Source organism: Budorcas taxicolor, chromosome 14, assembly GCF_023091745.1.
Source record: "Budorcas taxicolor isolate Tak-1 chromosome 14, Takin1.1, whole genome shotgun sequence".
In the NCBI taxonomy this organism is placed as follows: domain Eukaryota; kingdom Metazoa; phylum Chordata; class Mammalia; order Artiodactyla; family Bovidae; genus Budorcas; species Budorcas taxicolor.
Window position 1 is genome coordinate 4,185,216 of NC_068923.1, and position 22,550 is coordinate 4,207,765.

General features: G+C 39.0%; 1 protein-coding gene across 1 annotated transcript in view; it reads right to left on the bottom strand.

Annotated features, from left to right (window-relative positions):
- Positions 1 to 7,960: 7,960 nt before the first annotated feature.
- Positions 7,961 to 22,550, bottom strand: part of SDHAF4 (succinate dehydrogenase complex assembly factor 4) — a 33,722-nt gene continuing 19,132 nt past the window's right edge. The window contains exon 3 of the mRNA XM_052652028.1: positions 7,961 to 8,305. Within this exon, the coding sequence (XP_052507988.1) occupies positions 8,196 to 8,305 (110 nt within the window). The 3' untranslated portion in view covers positions 7,961 to 8,195. The remainder of the gene's footprint in view (positions 8,306 to 22,550) is intronic.

A 22,550-nucleotide genomic window follows, 5' to 3' on the forward strand; every position in this document is an offset into this window, starting at 1 on the left:
TTGTCTTCAATCCATTGTACATTCTTGCCTCCTTTGTCAAAGATAAGGTGTCCATAGGTGTGTGGATTTATCTCTGGACTTTCTATTTTGTTCCACTGATCTATCTTTCTGTCTTTGTGCCAGTACCATACTGTCTTGATGACTGTGGCTTTGTAGTAGAGCCTGAAGTCAGGCAGGTTGATTCCTCCAGTTCCATTCTTCTTTCTCAAGATTGCTTTGGCTATTCGAGGTTTTTTGTATTTCCATACAAATTGTGAAATTATTTGTTCTAGCTCTGTGAAAAATACCACTGTTAGCTTGTTAGGGATTGCATTGAATCTATAGATTGCTTTGGGTAGTATACTCATCTTCACTATATTGATTCTTCCGATCCATGACCATGGTATATTTCCCCATCTATTAGTGTCCTCTTTGATTTCTTTCACCAATGTTTTATAGTTTTCCATATATAGGTCTTTAGTTTCTTTAGGTAGGTATATTCCTAAGTATTTTATTCTTTTTGTTGCAATGGTGAATGGAATTGTTTCCTTAATTTCTTTTTCTACTTTCTCATTATTAGTATATAGGAATGCAAGGGATTTCTGTGTGTTGATTTTATATCCTGCAACTTTACTATATTCATTGATTAGCTCTAGTAATTTTCTGGTGGAGTCTTTAGGGTTTTCTATGGAGAGGATTATGTCATCTGCAAACAATGAGAGTTTTACTTCTTCTTTTCCAATTTGGATTCCTTTTATTTCTTTTTCTGCTCTGATTGCTGTGGCCCAAACTTCCAGAACTATGTTGAATAGTAGTGGTGAAAGTGGGCACCCTTCTCTTGTTCCTGAATTTAGGGGAAATGCTTTCAATTTATCACCATTGAGGATAATGTTTGCTGTGGGTCTGTCATATATAGCTTTTATTATGTTGAGGTATGTTCCTTCTATCCCTGCTTTCTGGAGAGTTTTTATCATAAAGTGATGTTGAATTTTGTCAAAGGCTTTTTCTGCATCTATTGAGATAATCATATGGCTTTTATTTTTCAATTTGTTAATGTGGCATATTACATTGATTTATGGATATTGAAGAATCCTTGCATCCCTGGGATGCTTGAAGAATCCTTGCATCCCTGGGATGCTTGAAGAATCCTTGCATCCCGGGGATGCCCACTTGGTCATGGTGTATGATCTTTTTAATGTGTTGCTGGATTCTGATTGCTAGACTTTTGTTAAGGATTTTTGCATCTATGTTTATCAGTGATATTGGCCTGTAGTTTTCTTTTTTTGTGGCATCTTTGTCAGGTTTTGGTATTAGGGTGATGGTGGCCTCATAGAATGAGTTTGGAAGTTTACCTTGCTCTGCAATTTTCTGGAAGAGTTTGAGTAGGATAGATGTAGCTCTTCTCGAAATTTTTTGTAGAATTCAGCTGTGAAGCCATCTGGACCTGGGGTTTTGTTTGCTGGAAGATTTCTGATTACAGTTTCAATTTCCATGCTTGTGAAAGGTCTGTTAAGATTTTCTATTTCTTCCTGGTTCAGTTTTGGAAAGTTGTACTTTTCTAAGAATTTGTTCATTTCTTCCACGTTGTCCATTTTATTGGCATATAATTGCTGATAGTAGTCTCTTAAGATCCTTTGTATTTCTGTGTTGTCTGTTGTGATCTCTCCATTTTCATTTCTAATTGTATTGATTTGATTTTCCTCCCTTTGTTTCTTGATGAGTCTGGCTCATGGTTTGTCAATTTTATTTATCCTTTCAACGAACCAGCTTTTGGCTGGGTTGAGTTTTGCTATGGTCTCTTTTGTTTCTTTTGCATTTATTTCTGCCCTAATTTTTAAGATTTCTTTCCTTCTACTAACCCTACGGTTCTCCATTTCTTCCTTTTCTAGTTGCTTTAGGTGTAGAGTTAGGTTATTTATTTGACTTTTTTCTTGTTTCTTGAGGTATGCCTGTATTTCTACGAACTTTCCCCTTAGCACTGCTTTTACAGTGTCCCACAGGTTTTGGGTTGTTGTGTTTTCATTTTCATTCGTTTCTATGCATATTTTTATTTCTTTTTTGATTTCTTCTGTGATTTGTTGGTTATTCAGAAGCGTGTTGTTCAGCCTCCATATGTTGGAATTTTTAAGTTTTTCTCCTGTAATTGAGATCTAATCTTACTGCATTATGGTCAGAAAAGATGCTTGGAATGATTTCAATTTTTTTGAATTTACCAAGGCTATATATATGGCCCAGGAAGTGATCTGTCCTGGAGAAGGTTCTGTGTGCAGTTGAGAAAAAGATGAAATTCATTGTTTTGGGGCGAAATGTCCTATAGATATCAATTAGGTCTAACTGGTCTATTGTATCATTTAAAGTTTGTGTTTCTTTGTTAATTTTCTGTTTAGTTGATCTATCCATAGATAGGTGTGAGTGGGGTATTAAAGTCTCCCACTATTATTGTGTTATTATTTCCCCTTTCATACTTGTTAGCATTTGTCTTACATATTGCGGTGTTCCTATGTTGGGTGCATATATATTTATAATTGTTATATCTTCTTCTTGGATTGATCCTTTGATCATTATGTAGTAGCCTTGTCTCTTTTCACAGCCTTTGTTTTAAAGTCTATTTTATCTGATATGAGTACTGCTACTCCTGCTTTCTTTTGGTCTCTATTTGCATGAAAGATCTTTTTCCAGCCCTTCACTTTCAGTCTGTATGTGTCCCTTGTTTTGAGGTGGGTCTCTTGTAGACAACATATATAGGGGTCTTGTTTTTGTATCCATTCAGTCTTTGTCTTTTGGTTGGGGCATTCAACCCATTTATATTTAAGGTAATTATTGATAAGTATGATCTCATTGCCATTTACTTTATTGTTTTGGTTTCGGGTTTATACACCCTTTTTGTGTTTCCTGCCTAGAGAATATCCTTTAGCATCTGTTGGAGAGCTGGTTTGGTGGTGCTGAGTTCTCTCGGCTTTTGCTTTGCTTGTCTGTAAAGCTTTTGATTTGTCCTTCATATACGAATGAGATCCTTGCTGGGTACAGTAATCTGGGCTGTAGGTTATTTTCTTTCATCACTTTAAGTATGTTTTGCCATTCCTTCCTGGCCTGCAGAGTTTCTCTTGAAAGGTCAACTGTTATCCTTATGGGAATCCCCTTGTGTGTTATTTGTTGTTTTTCCCTTGCTGCTTTTAATATTTGTTCTTTGTGTTTGATCTATGTTAATTTGATTAATATGTGTCTTGCGGTGTTTTGCCTTGGGTTTATCCTGTTTGGGACTCTCTGGGTTTCTTGGACTTGGGTGATAATTTCCTTCCCCATTTTAGGGAAGTTTTCAACTATTATCTCCTCAAGTATTTTCTCATGGTCTTTCTGTCTTCTTCTGGGACTCCTATGATTCGAATGTTGGAATGTTTAATATTGTCCTGGAGGTCTCTGAGATTGTCCTCATTTTTTAATTCATTTTTCTTTTTTCCTCTCTGATTCATTTATTTCTATCATTCTATCTTCTACTTCACTAATCCTATCTTCTGCCTCCATTATTCTACTATTTGTTGCCTCCAGAGTGTTTTTTATCTCATTTATTGCATTATTCATTATATATTGACTCTTTATTTCTTCTAGGTCCTTGTTAAACCTTTCTTGCATCTTCTCAATCCTTGTCTCCAGGCTATTTATCTGTGATTCCATTTTGTTTTCAAGATTTTGGATCATTTTCACTATTATTATTTGGAATTCTTTATCAGGTAGATTTCCTTCTCTTCCTCTTTTGTTTGGTTTGGTGGGCATTTATCCTGTTCCTTTACATGCTGGGTATTCATCTATCTCTTCATCTTGGTCATATTGCTGCGTTTGGGGTGGCCTTTCTATATTCTGGCAGTTTGTGGAGTTCTCTTTATTGCGGAGTTTCCTTGCTGTGGGTGGGGTTGTATCAGTGTCTTGTCAAGGTTTCTTGGTTAGGGAAGCTTGTGTCAGTGTTCTGGTGGGTGGAGCTGGATTTCTTCTCTCTAGAGTGCAATGAAGTGTCCAATAATGAGTTACGTCAATGGTTTTGGAGTAACTTTGGGCAGCCTGTATATTGAAGCTCAGGGCTGTGTTCCTGTGTTGCTGGAGAATTTGCGTGGTATGCCTTGCTTTGGAACTTGTTGGCACTTGGGTGGTGCTTGGTTTCAGTGTAGGTAGGGAGGCGTTTGATGAGCTCCTATCGATTAATGTTCCCTGGAGTCAGGAGTTCTCTGATGTTCTCAGGATTTGGACTTAAGCCTCCTGCTCCTGGTTTTCAGTCTTATTTTTACAGTAGTCTCAAGACTTCTCCTTCTATACAGTACCGTTGATAAAACATGTAGGTTAGAGATGAAAAGTTTCTCCACACTGAGGGACACCCAGAGAGGTTCACAGAGTTACATGGAGAAGAGAAGAGGGAGGAGGGAGTTAGAGGTGACCCGAATGAGATGAGGTGGAATCAAAAGAGGAGAGAGCAAGCTAGCCAGTAATCACTCCACAGTCTGGACCGCTCAGAGATGTTCACAGAGTTATACAGAGAAAAGGGAGGAAGGAGACAGAGGTGGCCAGAAGGATAAAAGGGGGGAATGAAAAGGAGACAGATCCAGCCAGTAATCAGTTCCCTAAGTGTTCTCCACCGTCTGGAACACACTGAGATTCAAAGAGTTGGGTAGAGAAGAGAAGGGGGAGGGGGGAGACAGAGGCGACCTGGTGGAGAAAAAGGAGAGTCCAAAGGAGGAGAGAGCAGTCAAGCCAGTAATCTTGGTCCCAAGTAAAAATGGCTACTGAAGATTGGGTTTTTAAAGGCACAAAAGTGACAACAAATACCAAAAAGCAAAGATTAAAAATCTAGCATAGAGGTTGGATTTTCAAAAATACAATATTAAAGAAGAATAAAGAAAAGAAGAAAAAAAACAAAAAACAAAGTCACAAAATTATTAAAAAATATGTATATATATGAAGTTTGCTTTAAAAAATAGGGTTTTTTTTTTTTGAAAAGTAATAGCAGGTTATAAAAATGAAAATTAAAGGAGTAATAGAGACCACCTTACCTGCCTCTTGAGAAATCTGTATGCAGGTCAGGAAGCAACAGTTAGAACTGGACATGGAACAACAGACTGGCTCCAAATAGGAAATGGAATACATCAAGGCTGTATACTGTCACCCTGCTTATTTAACTTCTATGCAGAGGACATCATGAGAAATGCTGGACTGGAAGAAGCACAAGCTGGAATCAAGATTGCCAGGAGAAATATCAATAACCTCAGATATGCAGATGATACCATCCTTATGGCAGAAAGTGAAGAGGAACTAAAGTGCCTCTTGATGAAAGTGAAAGAGGAGAGTGAAAAAGTTGGCTTAAAGCTCAACATTCAGAAAACGAAGATCATGGCATCCAGTCCCATCACTTCATGGGAAATAGATGGGGAAATAGTGGAAACAGCATCCGATTTTATTTTGGGGGGGCTGCAAAATCACTGCAGATGGTGACTGCAGCCACGAAATTAAAAGATGCTTACTCCTTGGAAGAAAAGTTATGACCAACCTATATAGTATATTCAAAAGCAGAGACATTACTTTGCTGACTAAGGTCCGTCTAGTCAAGGCTATGGTTTTTCCAGTGGTCATGTATGGATGTGAGAGTTGTACTGTGAAGAAGGCTGAGTGCCGAAGAATTGATGCTTTTGAACTGTGGTGTTGGAGAAGACTCTTGAGAGTCCCTTGGACTGCAAGGTGATCCAACCAGTCCATTCTGAAGGAGATCAACCCTGGGATTTCTTTGAAAGGAATGATGCTAAAGCTCAAACTCCAGTACTTTGGCCACCTCATGCGAAGAGTTGACTCATTGGAAAAGACTCTGATGCTGGGAGGGATTGGGGGCAGAAGGAGAAGGGGACCGACAGAGGATGTGATGGCTGGATGGCATCACTGACTCTATGGATGTGAGTCTGAGTCAACTCTGGGAGTTGATAACGGACAGGGAGGCCTGGCGTGCTGCAATTCATGGGGTCGCAAACAGTGGGACATGACTGAGCGACTGAACTGAACTGAACTTAGAGGACTTAAAAATTTTTTTAAAATTAAAAAAACGAATGATGATCATAAAAATATATCTAGTACTTTCTCTGGTGTTGTGGGCAGTGTGGGGTCAGTTCATTTTTGGATAGTTCCTTGGTCCAGCTTATGTTTCTCAAGATCTATAGGCCCCTTCCTATGTAGTTGGTACTAACTACAGGGTTTTAATCTATTGCACCTGTCACTTCCAAGGCGGTTCCCTCCGTTTTACCTTCTTCAGTTTGCTGTCTCTTCAGTGTCTGATTTCTGCCCTGACACAAAGGGGGTGGTGGTGGACACTTTTTTAAGGCTCACTTGTCCAGTCGTGCTGTGGGGAGGGAGGGACGCTGCAAACAAATAACACTCGTGTGTGCTCGCAGTGTCTCAGCCACACTGGGCCTACCCTTGCTCTGTGCGTGTGTGCCCTCCCTGCCCACACAGCCCAAGCTCTAGGCTGTTCCGCCAGGAACCGTCCAAGGCTGGCCCTGGGCTGCATGCACCTCCCAGGTCTAAGCTGCTCAGGTTCAGGCACTCGAGTAGTCCTCAGAGGTGCAGACTCCATTGGGCCTGCGTTTTGTGCCCTTCCCAGGTCCGAGCAGCTCAGGTGATGAGGTGTTTGGAGAGCGTTTTCACTGCAACGTATATCCTCTCCCATCCCTGCTGCTCAGTTTTCTGGGTGTACAACTGGTGCACCTTCTCAGGTGGATGTTGACTGTCCAGAACCCCAAGAAGTCTTAGTTAGCAAAGAAGCCTGCTTGCAATTTGGTAGATAATGTCTCTCTGGGGCTGCGATTGCCCCCTTCCAGGTCTGGCTGTCTGTCACTGGAGGGGGATGGTCTGCAGCAGCTAATTCTGTTCAGTCCTTTGTTCTGTGCGCAGGCCTGGCAGTGTCTTAGGTTAAAGCTTTTCACGTGGTAGCTATCGCACAGTTTGGTTTGCTAGCCCAAGTTAGTTTGCTCTGATTACCCCTTGGGGAATTCAGGCCTGATCCTTACTCTAAGCAACGCAGCCCGCGCCTCCCTGCCCAGCCCCTGCTTGCTAGTGGTGGATGCAGGCACCTGCACTGCTTCTCCGCTGGGGGAGTTACCGTTGAGCTCATAATCTGTGGGTTTTAATTATTTATTTATCTTTCCTTTCTGTTATGTTGCCCCCTGTGCTTCCAAGGCTCACCACAGACTTGGCAGTGAGAGTGTTTCCTGGTGTTTGGAAACTTCTTTTTAAGACTCCCTTCCCAGGACGGAGCTCCGTCCCTACCTCTTTTGTCTTTTTTTGTCTATTTTTTTCTACTGCTTTTCGAAGACAATGGGCTGCTTTTCTGGGTGGCTGATGTCCTCTGCCAGCATTCAGAAGTTTTTTTGTGGAATTTACTCAGCGTTTAAATGTTCTTTTGATGAATTTGTGGGGGAGAAATTGGTCTCCCCGTCCTATTACTCCGCCATCTTCTATATGGTGATCCAAATGTCAGTTTTTAAATCCTTCCCCTCAAGAAGCCTAGAGACCTGAGAAAATACATTTATGATATAAGGATCACTCACTCACTGAGAGGTATGTGCTGTGCACTGCTCCAAGTGGTTTACACGTACTCACTCATTTAAGCACAACTGTCCTACTAGGTGGAACTAGTATTATCTCCAATTGACACAAAAGGATTCCGAAGCACATTAAAGTTAAAGCACAGAAAAGTTAAATAACTTACCCAAAGTTACATAAGCTAGTAAGCAGTAGAGCTGGGATTTGAGCCCAAGTAACTGGCTCCAGAGTTAAAGAGTTTCTATTGTTACTGTGACCTTACCAAACTGTAATGCACTACTTAACTCACATTGAAAGAGTCACAATTATTTAGAACATGGCAACAAAATCATTTTTTTAAAGTTTTATTTACACTTCTATCTTATAAACAACTAACTTAAATTGAAACATGATGAAATGAAAGTTTGCAGCTCTAATCATCCCTTAAATACCCCAAAAGATTTAAATTAAAATTAATGTGCTAATATAAAAATATTTCCTCTTTCCTAATATATAGCAGCATGTTTTCTTCCAAAGCTATCACATATATTTTAAAACACATTATAGAAATTAGGAAACATAAATGATGTACAGAAAAACAATAATAAAAAAAAAAGTTAATTCAGATGTACACTATCAGAAAAAGATACTACAGTAAAACATGTGGCTTAAAAATCAATACAGCGTCCTTTTCGTTCCCAGTCTCCATATCGGGTAGGTTCTGGGCCTCTGGGTCCACCTTTCTCTTTTGTAACAGGATTAATATCATCTGGAAATTCTGAAGAAATAATAAGTTTAAAAAAAAGCAGTCAATGGAGGTGGGAAAAGCATTATCATCAATTCTGCAGATGAGGGTGCTGAGCTGACAGTTAACGAGGATGGATGCTACTGATGAAGCTACTACTATGCAGTCCTTAAACACACTCTAAACGTAGTTCTTCCCAGCATGAGAGATCACTTTAGGATACAATCTTCATATTCAATCAACTTTATTACTTGCATTAATGACTTAGAATTCTCAGACCCCTCTCAGGCTCTCATCTGCAGACTGGCTGGATTAGAACAGGAGGAAAGGGGTACAGAGAATACAGACTTCAAATCCACAGGGTTTGAAAGGCTGTGAAACAAGATTACTTTGAATATTACTTAGACTCAATGTCTTATTTTTTCTTATGAGTGAACTGGGGACAATCATACCTGCCCTGAGAAATAAAAAAAGAAATGCATGTAAAGGGGTCTGGCACAGTGCCAGGTACATAAGACTGTGCAATTAATTCTAGCTATGAGTATTAATTTTCCTCATCACACGGTTTTGGCTTCAGCAACTGATTACCTGAAACTGCCATGTATGTGCATGTGCTTAGTCACTCAGTCATGTCTGACTCTGTGTGACCCCATGGACCACAGCCTAACAGGCTCCTCTGTCCATGGGATTCTCCAGTCAAGAATTCTTGAGTGGGTTGCCATGCCCTCCTTCAGGGGATCTTCCCAACCCATGGATCAAATCCAGGTCTCTTGCATGTGCCTAACAGCTGCTATTACTGCTAATACTAGGTGTTCATAATAGGAATGTTCATTTTGAGTTCATGCTCAATTCTGAAGACTCTATACTTATTAATTAATGCTTGTAATAATCCTTTGGGACAGGAACAATTATTATCTCCATTCTACAGATGAGGAGCTCAAGGTTACCCAGCTACTAAGTGGTAAAAGTGAGTTTGAATTCACACATTCTGGTTGCAGTCTTGCTCTTGGCACACACACTGTACTGACTGTACATGGGGAGAACAGGAGAGGAACCAGCCACTAGAACCACCCAGTTCTTTTTCCAAAGGTATTTATATAATGAATATTTATTTATTTGACTGCACTGGGTCTTAGCTGGGGCACACAGGATCTTCCCTGTGTCACAGGGGATCTTTCGTTGAGGTGCATGGACTCTCTAATTGTGGCACATGGGCTCCAGAGTGTGAGGGCTTTGGCAGTTGCAGCTTGTGGGCTCAGGAAATGAGTCTGACTCTGGAACATGTAGGCTTCAGTAGTTGTGGAATGCAGGTGCAGTAATCATGTCCTTGCACTGGCTTAAGTTGCCCTGTGGTATCTGGAATCTTCCCAGACCAGGGTTGAAACTCCTGTCCCCTGCATTGGCAGGAAAATTCTTAACCACTGTACAACCAGGGAAGTCCTAAAGATAGTAGTCTATATCTCTTAATCCCATACCCCTATACTGGCTTCCCCACTTCCCTCTCCCCAGTAGTAACCACTAGTTTAGTTTCCTATACCTGTTAGTCTGTTACTGTTTTGCTATATACCCTGTTCTTATTTTTTAGGCTCCATATATAAGAGATGAAAAGCAAGTATTTCTCTTTCTCTTTTTTCACTAAGCAGAATATTCTTGAGGTCCATTTCCATTGTTGCAAATGGCAGATTTCATTCTTTTTAATGGCTGGGTAATATTCCAGTGTGTGTGTGTACACACCACATCTTCTTTACCCACTAATCTGTTCATCATTTAGGTTGTTTCCGTATCTTGGCTATTGTAAGTAATGCTATGAACACTGGGGTGCAATCTGTGCCTTCGAATTAGTGTTTTCATTTTCTTTGGATATATACATGCCAGTGGAATCACTGGGTCATATGGCAGTTCTATTTCCAGTTTTTTTGAGGAAACTCTATAATGTTTCCCATAATGTATGAACCAATTTACATTCCCACCAACAGTGTATGAAAGTTTCCTTTTCTCCACATCTTCTCAAGTATTTATTGACTTTTTGATGATGGTCATTCTGACCACTGTGAGCTGATACCTCATTGTAGTTTTGATTTGCATTTCTCTAATAATTAGTGATGTTGAGCATTTTTTTCCATGTGCCTACTGGCCACCTCTATGTCCTCTTTGGAAAAATGTCTATTCTCATCTTCTGCCCATTTTTTGATTGGGTTATTTTTTTTTTAATATGGAGTTGTATGAGCTGTTTATATATTTGGATATTAACCCTGTGTGGTCAAATTGTTTGCAAGTATTTTCTCTTATTTCACGGTTGTCTTTTCGTTTTATCCATGGTTTCCTTCGCTATCCAAAAGTTTTTAAGTTTAATTAGGTCCCATCTGTTTATGTCTGCTTTTATCTCTTTTGGTTAGGAGACAGATTCAAAAAAATATTGCTACAATTTATGTCACAGAGTGTTATATCTATGTTCTCTTTATGGTTTCAGGTCTTACATGTATATACTTAATCCACTGAGTATTTCTGTATGTAGTGTGAGGAAATGTTCCAATCTTTCTTATGAAGCTGTCCAGTTTTCCCAACACAACTTTCTTTTTCCAGTGTATATTCTTGCCTCTTTTGTTGTAGACTAATTGACCACAGGTGCATGAGTTCATTTCTGGGATCTCTATTCTGTTTCATTAATCTATGTGTCTGTTTTTGTGCCAGTTATTAGGCTGTTTTCATTACTGTGGTTTTGTAGTACAGTCTGAAGTCTGGGAGCTTGATCTTTCCAGATCTGTTCTTCCTCTGGATTATTTTGGCAATTTGGGGGCCATTTGTGGTTCTATATGAACGTCTGGATTATTTATTCTAGTTCTGTGAAAAATGGCATGGTTATTTTGATAGGGATTGCCTTTAATCTGCAGATTGCTCTGGGTAGTATGACCATTTAACAGTATTAATTCTTTCAAGAGCACAGGATATCCTCCCACTTCTTCCATCATCTTCAATTTCCTTCATCACTCTCTCAGTTTTCAGGGCAGACGTTTTTCACCTTTAAGTTTATTCCTAGGTGTTTTATTCTTTTTGATGTGATTTTGAAGAATTTTTTTTAACTTTATGATAGTTTATTAGGTGTATATTTATTATGTGATAGTTTATTATGTGTATCTTTATGATAGTTCTTTGTGTATGTAAAAGAAACATATTTCTGTATATTAATCATATTCTATAACTTTAAAGAATTTATTAGTTCTAGTAGTCTTTGGATTGAGACTTTAGGGTTTCTTATATACGGTATCATGCATCTGCAAACAGTGACACTTTTACTTCTTTCTTTCACATTTGCATACATATTTATCTTCCTTGTTCTACTGCTGTGGCTAGAACTTTCAATACGATGCTAAATAGGTGGCAAGACTGGGCATCCCTGTCTTGTTCCTGAATTAGAAGAAAGGCTTTCAGCTTTTACTTTTGAATATGATGTTAGCTTTGGATTTGTCATAAGTGGCCTTTATAATGTTGAGATATGTTCCCTCTATATACCCACTTAGATGAAGAGTTTTATAATGAGTAATAAATTTTTTCAAAGATTTTTCTGAATCTATTGAGATAATCAGGTGGTTTTTATCCTTCCTTTTGTTAATGTACTCTATCACATTAATGGATTTGTAAATACTGAACAAACCTTGTGTCCCTGAAATAAATTCAAATTGATCATTGTATATAATCCTTTTAATATACTTTTGGATTCAGTTTGCTAATATTTTGTTGAGGATTTTAGAATCTATATCAAAGATTCTGACCTGTAATTTTCTTTTGTTGTAGTGTCTCTGCGTGGTTTTGATACCAGGGTCATTACTGGTGGTCTTGTAGAATGAATTTGAGAGTGTTCTGACAACTTCACTTTTCTGGAATACTTTGAGAAGGTTAGGTGTTAGCTGTTATTTACACGTTCGGTAGAATTTTCCTTTGAAACTGGCCAGTCCTGGATTTTTGTTAGTGAGGAGTTTTAAAATTACAGATTCAATTTCACTACTACTGATTGGTCTGTCCAAGTTGTGTAGGTCTTCTTGTTTCAGTCTTGACAGGTTGTATGTTTCTAGAAATTTATTTCTTCTAGGTTGTCCAATTCGTTGGCATATAACTATTTCTGATTCTTTTGTGTTTCTGTTATTTTCATTGTTATTTTTTCTTTCATTTATTTGGGTCTTCTTTTTTTCTTGGTGATCCTGACTAAACTTTACCAGTTTTGTTCATTTTGCCAAAGAGCCAGCTCTTGGTTTCACACTGATCTTTTCTATTGTTACTGTTGCTCTCTATTTATTTCCCTCTAATCCTTATTGGCAAATTCAGACTTAAATTGAAGAAAGTAGGGAAACCACTAGACTATTCAGGTATGACCTAAATCAAATCCCTTATGATTATACAGTGGAAGTGAGAAATAGATTTAAAGGCCTAGATCTGATAGAGTGCCTGATGAACTATGGACAGAGGTTTGTGAGATTGTACAGGAGACAGGGATCAAGACCATCCCCATGGAAAAGAAATGCAAACAAGCAAAATGGCTGTCTGAGGAGGCCTAACAAATAGCTGTGAAAAGAAGAGAAGCGAAAAGTCAAGGAAAAAAGGAAAGATATAAGAATCTGAATGCAGAGTTCCAAAGAATAGCAAGAAGGATAAGAAAGCCTTCTTCAGTGATCAATGCAAAGAAATAGAGGAAAACAATAGAATGGGAAAGACTAGAGATCTCTTCAAGAAAATTAGAGATATCAAGGGAACATTTCATGCAAAGATGGGCTCAATAAAGGACAGAAATGGTATGGATCTAACGGAAGCAGAAGATATTAAGAAGAGGTAGCAAGAATACACAGAAGAACTGTACAAAATAGATCTTCACGACCAAGATAATTTTGATGGTATGATCACTCAGCTAGAGCCAGACATCCTGGAATGTGAAGTCAGATGGGCCTTAGAAAGCATCACTATGAACAAAGCTAGTGGGGGTGATGAAATTCCAGTAGAGCTATTTCAAATCCTGAAAGATGATGCTGTGAAAGTGCTGCACTCAATATGCCAGCACATTTGGAAAACTCAGCAGTGGCCACAGGACTGGAAAAGGTCAGTTTGCATTCCAATCCCAAAGAAAGGCAATGCCAAAGAATGCTCAAACTACCGCACAATTGCACTCATCTCACATGCTAGTAAAGGAATGCTCAAAATTCTCCAAGCCAGGCTTCAGCAATACGTGAACCGTGAACTTCCTGATGTTCAAGCTGGTTTTAGAGAAGGCAGAGGAACCAGAGATCAAATTGCCAACATCCACTGGATCATGGAAAAAGCAAGAGAGTTCCAGAAAAACATCTATTTCTGCTTTATTGACTATGCCAAAGCCTTTGACGGTGTGGATCACAATAAACTGTGGAAAATCCTGAAAGAGATGGGAATACCAGACCACCTGACCTGCCTCTTGAGAAACCTATGTGCAGGTCAGGAAGCAACAGTTAGAACTGGACATGGAACAACAGACTGGTTCCAAATAGGAAAAGGAGTATGTCAAGGCTGTATATTGTCACCCTGCTTATTTAACTTCTATGCAGAGTACATCATGAGAAACACTGGGCTGGAAGAAGCACAAGCTGGAATCAAGATTGCTGGGAGAAATATCAATAACTCAGATATGCAGATGACACCACCCTTGTGGCAGAAAGTGAAGAGGAACTAAAAAGCCTCTTGATGAAAGTGAAAGAGGAGAGTGAAAAAGTTGGCTTAAAGCTCAACATTCAGAAAACGAAGATCATGGCATCTGGTCTCATCACTTCATGGGAAACAGATGTGGAAACAGTGTCAGATTTTATTTTTGGGGGGTCCAAAATCACTGCAGATGTTGACTACAGCCATGAAATTAAAAGACGCTTACTCCTTGGAAGGAAATTTATGACCAACCTAGATAGCATATTAAAAAGCAGAGACATTACTTTGCCAACAAAGGTCCATCTAGTCAAGGCTATGGTTTTTCCAGTGGTCATGTATGGATGTGAGAGTTGGACTGTGAAGAAGGCTGAGCGCCGAAGAATTGATGCTTTTGAACTGTGGTGTTGGAGAAGACTCTTGAGAGTCCCTTGGACTGCAAGGTGATCCAACAAGTCCATTCTGAAGGAGATTGGTTCTGGGTGTTCTTTGGAAGGAATGATGCTAAAGCTGAAACTCCAGTACTTTGGCCACTTCATGAGGAAAGTTGACTCACTGGAAAAGACTCTGGTGCTGGGAGCGATTGGGGGCAGGAGGAGAAGGGGATGACAGAGGATGAGACAGCTGGATGGCATCACTGACTCAATGGACGTGAGTCTGAGTGAACTCCGGGAGTTGGTGACGGACAGGGAGGCCTGGCGTGCTGCGATTCATGGGGTCGCAAAGAGGCAGTTACGACTGAGCGACTGAACTGAACTGAACCTTTACTTTCTCCCTGTTGCTGACTTTGGGCTTTGTTTGTTCTTCTTTTCCTAATTCTTTTAGGTGGTAGGTTAGGTTGTTTTCTTCTTTCTTGAGGAAAGCCTGTATTGCCATAAACCTCCTTCTTAGAACTGCTTTTTCTGTACCCCATAGATTTTGAGTGTTGTATTTTCATTTTCTTTGGTTTTGAGGTATTTTCTCATTTCCTCTTTGATTTCTTCATTGACCCATTGGGTTTTTAATAGCATGCTGTTTAGTGTCTAAGTATTTGCTCTTTACCCATTTTTAGTTCTGTAATGAATTTTTAGTTTTGCACTGCTACGGTCAGAAAAAAATGTTTGATATAATTCCTATACTCTCATATTTGCTGGGACTTCTTTTATGGTGTAGCATGTGTTCTATCCTGGAGAATGTTTCCTGTGCACTTGAAAAGAATGTGTATTGTTTTGCTTTTGTGTAATGTCCTATACCTATTCATTAAGTCCAAGAGGTCTACTGTATTATTTAAGACCAATGTTTCCCTACTAATTTTCTGTCTGGATAATTTGCCCATTAATGTAAGTACGGTGTTAAAGTACCCTACTATTATTGTGTTATTATCAATTTCTCCCTTTTTGTCTTTTAATATTTGCTTTGTATGTTTAGGTGTTCCTGTATCAGCAGTAAATATGTTAATGATAATATTCTCTTATTAAACTGACCCCTTTATCATTATTATAATGCCCTTCTTCATCTGCTGTTACAGTCTTTGTTTAAAGTCTACTTTATCTGAGTATTGCTACTCCTGCTTTCTTATCATTTTTATTTGCATGAAATAGCTGTTTCTATTCCTTCACTTTAAGTCTCTGTCTTTAGTTGTGAAGTGAGTCTCTTGTAGGCAGCATATAGAAGGACCTTGTTTTTAATCAAATTAGCCACCTATGTCTTTATTTAGTCCTTTGACATTTAAAGTAATTATTCATAGGTATGAGGCTTCCCCAGTGGTTCAGTGGTAAAGAATCCATCCACCTGTTAAAGCAGGAGATGAAGGTTTGATCCCTGGGTCAGGAAGATCCCTTGGAGAAAGAAATCACAATCCACTTCAGTATTCTTGCCTGAAAAAAAAAATCCCATGAACAGAGGATCTTGGTGGGCTACAGTCTATGGGTTCACAAAGAACTGGAGAAGATTTAGTGTGTGCACATGTACTTAAGTGATGATCCTTAGTCCTGACTTTTATACATTTGCCTTTTATAGCAGGATTTCCCCTTCCCTATAATTTACTGCTTTTCCATTTAGAGAAGTCCCTTCAACATTTCTTTTAGGGTAAATTTAGTAATGATGAATTCTGTTTTTGTTTATCTGAGATGCTCTTCATTACTCCTATTTTAATGATAATCTTGCTGGGAAGAGTATCATGGGTTATGGGTTTTCCCTTTTGGGATTTTGAATGTATCTGCTGCTCCCTTCTGGTCTGTGAAGTTTCTGCAGAGAAATCAGGTATAGATTTATAGGGATTCCCTTGTATATGATAAGTTTTCCTTTGCATCCTTCAGAATTCCCTCTTCAACATTTGCCATTTTAATTATGGTATGTCTTGGAGAACATTTGTTTGGATTCGTCTTCTTGGGACTCTCTTCCAGTAGCTGTTTTCTTCTTCAGACTGAAATTTTTCAGTCATAATTTTCTCAAATACATTTTCCATCTCCTCGTTCTCTCTTCTCCTCCTAACTATCCCCCCGCCCCGATATGGTATCGCAAATATTTCCTGGATTGTTTTCCTTTTTTAAAATTTGCCTTTTTGCTGTTCTGATTGGGTGATGTCCATTATTCTATCTTCCAGATCACAGATGCATTCTTCTGTGTCACTTAGCCAGCTACTCACTCCTTTCAGTGTGTTTTTTTACTTCAGCTAAAGAATTCTTCATTTCTGATTGGAGTTTTTAAAAATATTCTCTAGTTCCTTATTAAAAATATTGCTATGCAGATATATTCTTTCCCCTAATACAGTTAACATTTTTGTAACAAATGCTTTGAATTTTTTATCTAGTCAATTATTTATTTCACTAGTTGTTTTTTCAGGGGCTTCCTAATGCTCTACTGAGAGAAATTCCTCTGCCTTTTCATTTTGCTTAACTTTCTCCATCTTGAGGAATTTAGATCAAGCATTTTGTCCAAAGTGGTGCTCTTATGCAGGAGTGTCCCTATACAGACTGTGTGTGTTGAATGCCTTTGGTGGGAGAGCTGAATCTGACATGGATTCAGGTCATGTCTTTCTTCTGGCTGTGCGGATAGCAATCTCCTTGGCAGAAGGTGGGCCTGGTGGTGGAGGGGCTAGAGCTGGAGCCGGGTGTGGGATGGGACTCCCCTTGCCAGAGCTAGGTGGCTGTCACTGCCCTATTGGGGGTGACGTATGACCCCAGGTTGCTGGAGCTGAAGCTCAGAGGTCAGGCATGAGTTGGTTCTGTTCCCTTTAAGTGTGTCTTCTTCTCTCTCCTTGCCCCAGAATGGGAAGTGTCAAAGCAAATGGGGTCTGCCCAGGTTCTCATGCAGCCATATTGGGACTGGATCACCTCTGCACCCTATGGCTGAATCTTCTTTCTGGTTATGGCTGCCATATTCAGGGCCACACCATGGCATGGTTTGAATGGGGCCAGAGAGTTGGCTTGTCTTGGGTTGAGGTGCACACTGAGGTAGTCACAGGAAAGCTAGCAGCTGCTGGAGCAGGCTTCTCTCTGTCCTGCCTCTGGGTTAAGCCTGTATGTGTCCTCCTCATAAGCCTTCCTGTTAGTCCCAGTAACCATTGAACCAGCCAAGGGGGCTTGCCTCCACTGTGTAAGATGCCAGGACAGGAGCAGCCAATCTGTGGTTCTCACAGCTCAGTCTCTTGAGTATGTCTCCATCATGTACTCTCCCATTTCCTCTGAGTCCTCTCCCAAGAGCATGGGTCCTGAGCTGATCACTGTTCTTTCCTTTCAACCTAATTATGTGTGGCTCTTTCTTACAGCCTTGATTATACCAGTCTTTCTGCCAGTTTCCAGTGAAAACTATGCCATATGTAGTTGTATTTTTGATGTGTTCGTGAGGGAAGTTGAGCTCTATGTTCTTTTATGCCATCATCTCACTCAACCTCCCCAAACTACGTCTCTTTAGAAAATGGAATCATTACCCAAATCCTGTAGTCCCTCTTTAAGCAAAAGAAAGGAGATACAGAATTTACCTTGAAAATTTTCAAATATTCATTCATTTTAAAATTCTATCTCCACTGTGAATAAACTGTCCTTCCCCCTCATTATTCTGTTTTCTAAAAGAACTCCTTGCTTTGACTTCCTTTGAAAGCCTCTCTAGTGGAAGCTTTTCCTTTCCCGTATCTCTGGGACTCACTGGTGCCTTAGCGCAGCCTGGGCTGCCATAACAAAATACCAGAAACTGGGTGGTTAAAAAAAACAGAAATTAATTTTCTTACAGTTCTGGAGGCTGGGTGTCCGAAATCAACTCCAAATCATGTTCTGAGTCTCATTCTAGATGAATGCAATAGATTTTTAACTCATCTCTGTTTCTAACTCTCATGGCTCCAGCCTAATCTGCACAGAAAGCTGAATTAGTATTTCAAAAACAGAATACCACCCCCAATCATATTAAATGAAAGAAGGCAGACACAAAAGACTATCTATTGTATGATTTGGCTAAAATTCTAAAAAAAAAAAAAAGGAGACAAAACTATAGTGACAGAGATCAAAGGCTGCCAGGGGGATGTGACAATGAGACTGAGTATAAACAGGCATAGGAGTCTTTGAAGGGTGGAACTGTGTTATTCTTTGTGTTGGTTACACAACTGTAATCATGTTAAAATTTAATGAACTGTTTCACTTAAAATGGGTAAATATTATTATATGCAGATTATACTTTAAGAAGATAATTAAAACAATCTCCATCCAGTAACATTCAGTGTATTCCTCACTGTCAACTGCAGAAAGCCCATGTACTTCAAGTCCTCTCTGATTTGAACCGAATCTACTTTTCCAGCTTTATTTTCTATTAATCCACTATACACAGTTTATGCACTGGCTACCTCTTTCAAGTGTCACGGTCCCAGTCCTTTCTTTCTGATCATTCCTTTTTCTCTTTATTGGAAACATTCCCCCACAACTCCCATATACTTATCACAGTTTCACTGTTCCTTTAAACCTCAGCTCAAATGTTCTCTCTTTTGTCTACTTCTCTCTGACCTTTTTCTGTGTATCTCTCATGTCAGTTACCACACAGTGTCCTATTCATAGTAATCTACATATTTCATTTTCCTTTCCTTATTCACCTTTGCATCGAACAGGGTGGCTAGCCATAAAGTATGTACTAGAGGCTGTGAGACTAGATTAGAAAGAAGACAACAAGGAAGAAGACAGACAGTTAGGAGACCAAAAGAAGTAGAGACAGCCAGAATTTAGGCTTTATTAACAGGATGGACTCCTTGGACTCCAAGGAGATAAAACCAGTCAATCCTAAAAGAAACCAACCCTGAATATTCATTGGAAGGACTGATGCTGAAGCTGAAGCTCCAATACTTCAGCCACCCGATGAGAAAAGCTGATTCACTGGAAAAGACCCTGATGGTGGGAAAGACTGACGGCACAAGGAGAAGGGTGGCAGAGGATGAGATGTTTAGATAGCATCACGGACTCGATGGACATGAAACTGAGCAAACTCTGGGAGACAGTGAAGGACAGGGATGTGTGGCATGCTTCAGTCCATGGCGTTGCAAAAACTTGGACATGACTTGGGGATTGAATGACAATAGAATGGAAAAGAGGAGGTGAATTTAAGAGATGTTAAGAAAGTAGAACCAAAAAGACTTGGTTAGTGATTGGATCCAGGCCACAGGAAGAGGCAGGAGTGAAGGATTATCCCCAGATTTCAGGGTTGGGTGACTGGGTTGATGGGGTATACTGGGAATCCAGAAGGAAGAGGACTGGAGCAGGACTGGTGGAAGGGAACACTGAGAAGAGTATGAGTTCAGTTTTAGATGTATTAATTTGAAATATATCTGGAATATGCAAACAAAGCAGCTCAGGAGAGAGGTGTGACTAAAGGTATAAATGTGTAATCATCAACACACATGATACTTCAGATAATCTCAGGAAGATATGAGCTCTTCTAGGAATGTTTTGAGGGCTCAGGACAAAGATCTAGCAAATACATCATTTGGGAGTTGAGCAGATACATAGGAGTTTAAAAAAGAGACCAGGAAGAAATGTTTAAAGAAGTAGAATAAGAAACTAAAGACAGCATAACTGAAACCAAAACAGAAGATTTCCATAAGTAGTAGTTGCTATTGTCAAAGGTTGTAAACAGTTCAGATAAAATGAAGACTGCAAAGCATCTACTGGATTTGGTAATGTATTTTCAACATAAACTTCAGTAACTCAAAAATTAAGATGAATGTCTAGCAATGTCAGACAGATGATTAACTGCTGAAATATTTCTTCTTTGTATCTGTTATATATTTAACCATTTATAAGGATACAATTTAGTGACATTAAATATTCACAATTCTGTATAACCATAACACTATGGTCCAAACTTTTCATCATCCCCAGTATAAACTATGTACCCACTAAATAAACTTTCCCTTCCCCCTTCTCTCTAGACCTTGATGACTTCTAATCTACCTTCTGAATTTATGAATTTGCATACTCTGGGTACCTAGTATAGGTGAAATCGTATATTTGTCCTTCCATGTCTGTCTTGTTTCACTAGCATAATGTTTCAAGGTCCACCCATGTTGTGGCTTATATCAAAATGCCGTTCCTTTTAAGGACTGAACAGTACTTCACTACGTGTACAGAACACACTTTGTTCATTTATTCATTGATGGACGTCAAAGTTGTTTCTATCTTTTGGCTATTGTGAATACAGCATGGATGCAGATATCTGTTTAAGTCTCTGTTTTTAATTATTTTGGATTTATATCTAGGAGTAAAATTGCACGGTCACATGGTAGTTCTGTATTATACTTTTCGGGAAGTTGCAAAACTGTTTTCCATAGCAGTTGTATCACTTCACATTCCTACCAGAAACGTGTGGTTCCAATTTCTCCACACTATCACCATCAGTTATTATTTTCCAGTTTTTCTTAAACTACAGAGATGGTGTGAAATGGTGTGTTGCTGTGGTTTTGATTTGTATTGCCTTAACGTTCAGTGACATTGAGCATCTTTTCAAACCTATGTTGGTCATTTGTATATCTTCTTTGAAGAAATGTCTATTCGATTGAAAGAGACACATGTACCCCAATGTTCATTGCAGCACTGTTTATAATAGCCAGGACATGGAAACAACCTAGATGTCCATCAGCAGATGAATGGACAAGAAAGCTGTGGTACATATACACAATGGAGTATTACTCAGCCGTTAAAAAGAATACATTTGAATCAGTTCTGTTGAGATGGATGAAACTGGAGCCGATTATACAGAGTGAAGTAAGCCAGAAAGAAAACCACCAATACAGTATACTAACACATATATATGGAATTTAGAAAGATGGCAATGACGACCCTGTATGCAAGACAGGAAAAAAGACACAGCTGTGTATAGTGGACTTTTGGACTCAGAGGGAGAGGGAGAGGGTGGGATGATTTGGGAGAATGGCATTGAAACATGTATACTATCATGTAAGAATCGAATTGCCAGTCTATGTCTGATGCAGGATACAGCATGCTTGGGGCTGGTGCACGGGGATGACCCAGAGGGATGTTATGGGGAGGGAGGTGGGAGGGGGGTTCATGTTTGGGAACGCATGTACACCCGTGATGGATTCATGTCAATGTATGGCAAAACCAATACAGTAGTGTAAAGTAAAATAAAGTAAAAATAAAAATTTTTTTTTAAAAAAAGAAATGTCTGTTCGAGTTGTTTGCCCATTTTTGAATTGGGTTGTTTCTGTTGTTGAGTTGTAATTTTTTCGTATTCTGGCTATTAATTCTTTTCAGATATATGATTTACAAATATTTTCCCCCATTCCATAGGTTATTTTTTTCACTTTCTTGATGATGTTCTTGGATAAACAAAATTTCTTAATTTTGATGTCTTTTTCATGTATTTTTATATTTGTTGGTTGTGCTTTTGTTATCACATGCACGAAATCATTGTCAAATCCAAGGACATAAAGATTTTCTCCAATTTTCTTCTAAGAGTTTTACAGTTTTGCCTAAGTTTAGGTCTTTAATGTACTTAGTTATTTTGAATATGGTATAAGGTAAGGGGTCCAATTTCATTCTTTTGCATGTGGATATCCAGTTTTCAAAGTACCGCTTGTTGAAAAGACTGTTCTTTTCCCCACAGAATGGTCTCAGCACACTTGTCAAGAATTACTTAAGCATATATGTGAGGGTCTATTTCTGAGACTGCTGCTTTTGTGTGAGATACTGTAAGAAAATCTTTCCTCTCAGATTTTTGTGCTTAGCTAAAACCTTCAAAGGAATATTTTACCTCCAGATTATAACAACTTTTAGAAGTCTCCATCATCTTGGCTGGTTGATCTGCTTATTAGACTGGGCTTGATACAGTGATATAACTGAAATATTTCATGAGTGAGCAAAACCCCAAAGTTTTATATTCTAGAAAGAATTCCAGACACAGGTCCCTGTATCCTCTATTGGTATATTCTCACCTAGGATGCTTCACTGTATAGATGGGTTACCACTCATGAAACTGGAAAAATCACACAAGGAGGGCAACCTTGCCAAAGTTAAAAAGTGGCATGTTTACATTTATGCTGTATGAAATACTACTTTTTGAATAGCTAATATTTGCACATTTTCCACAATTCAAAGATACAAAAGGGTACAGCATGAAAACAAAGCAGTACTTTAAAAAAACCAGAGCT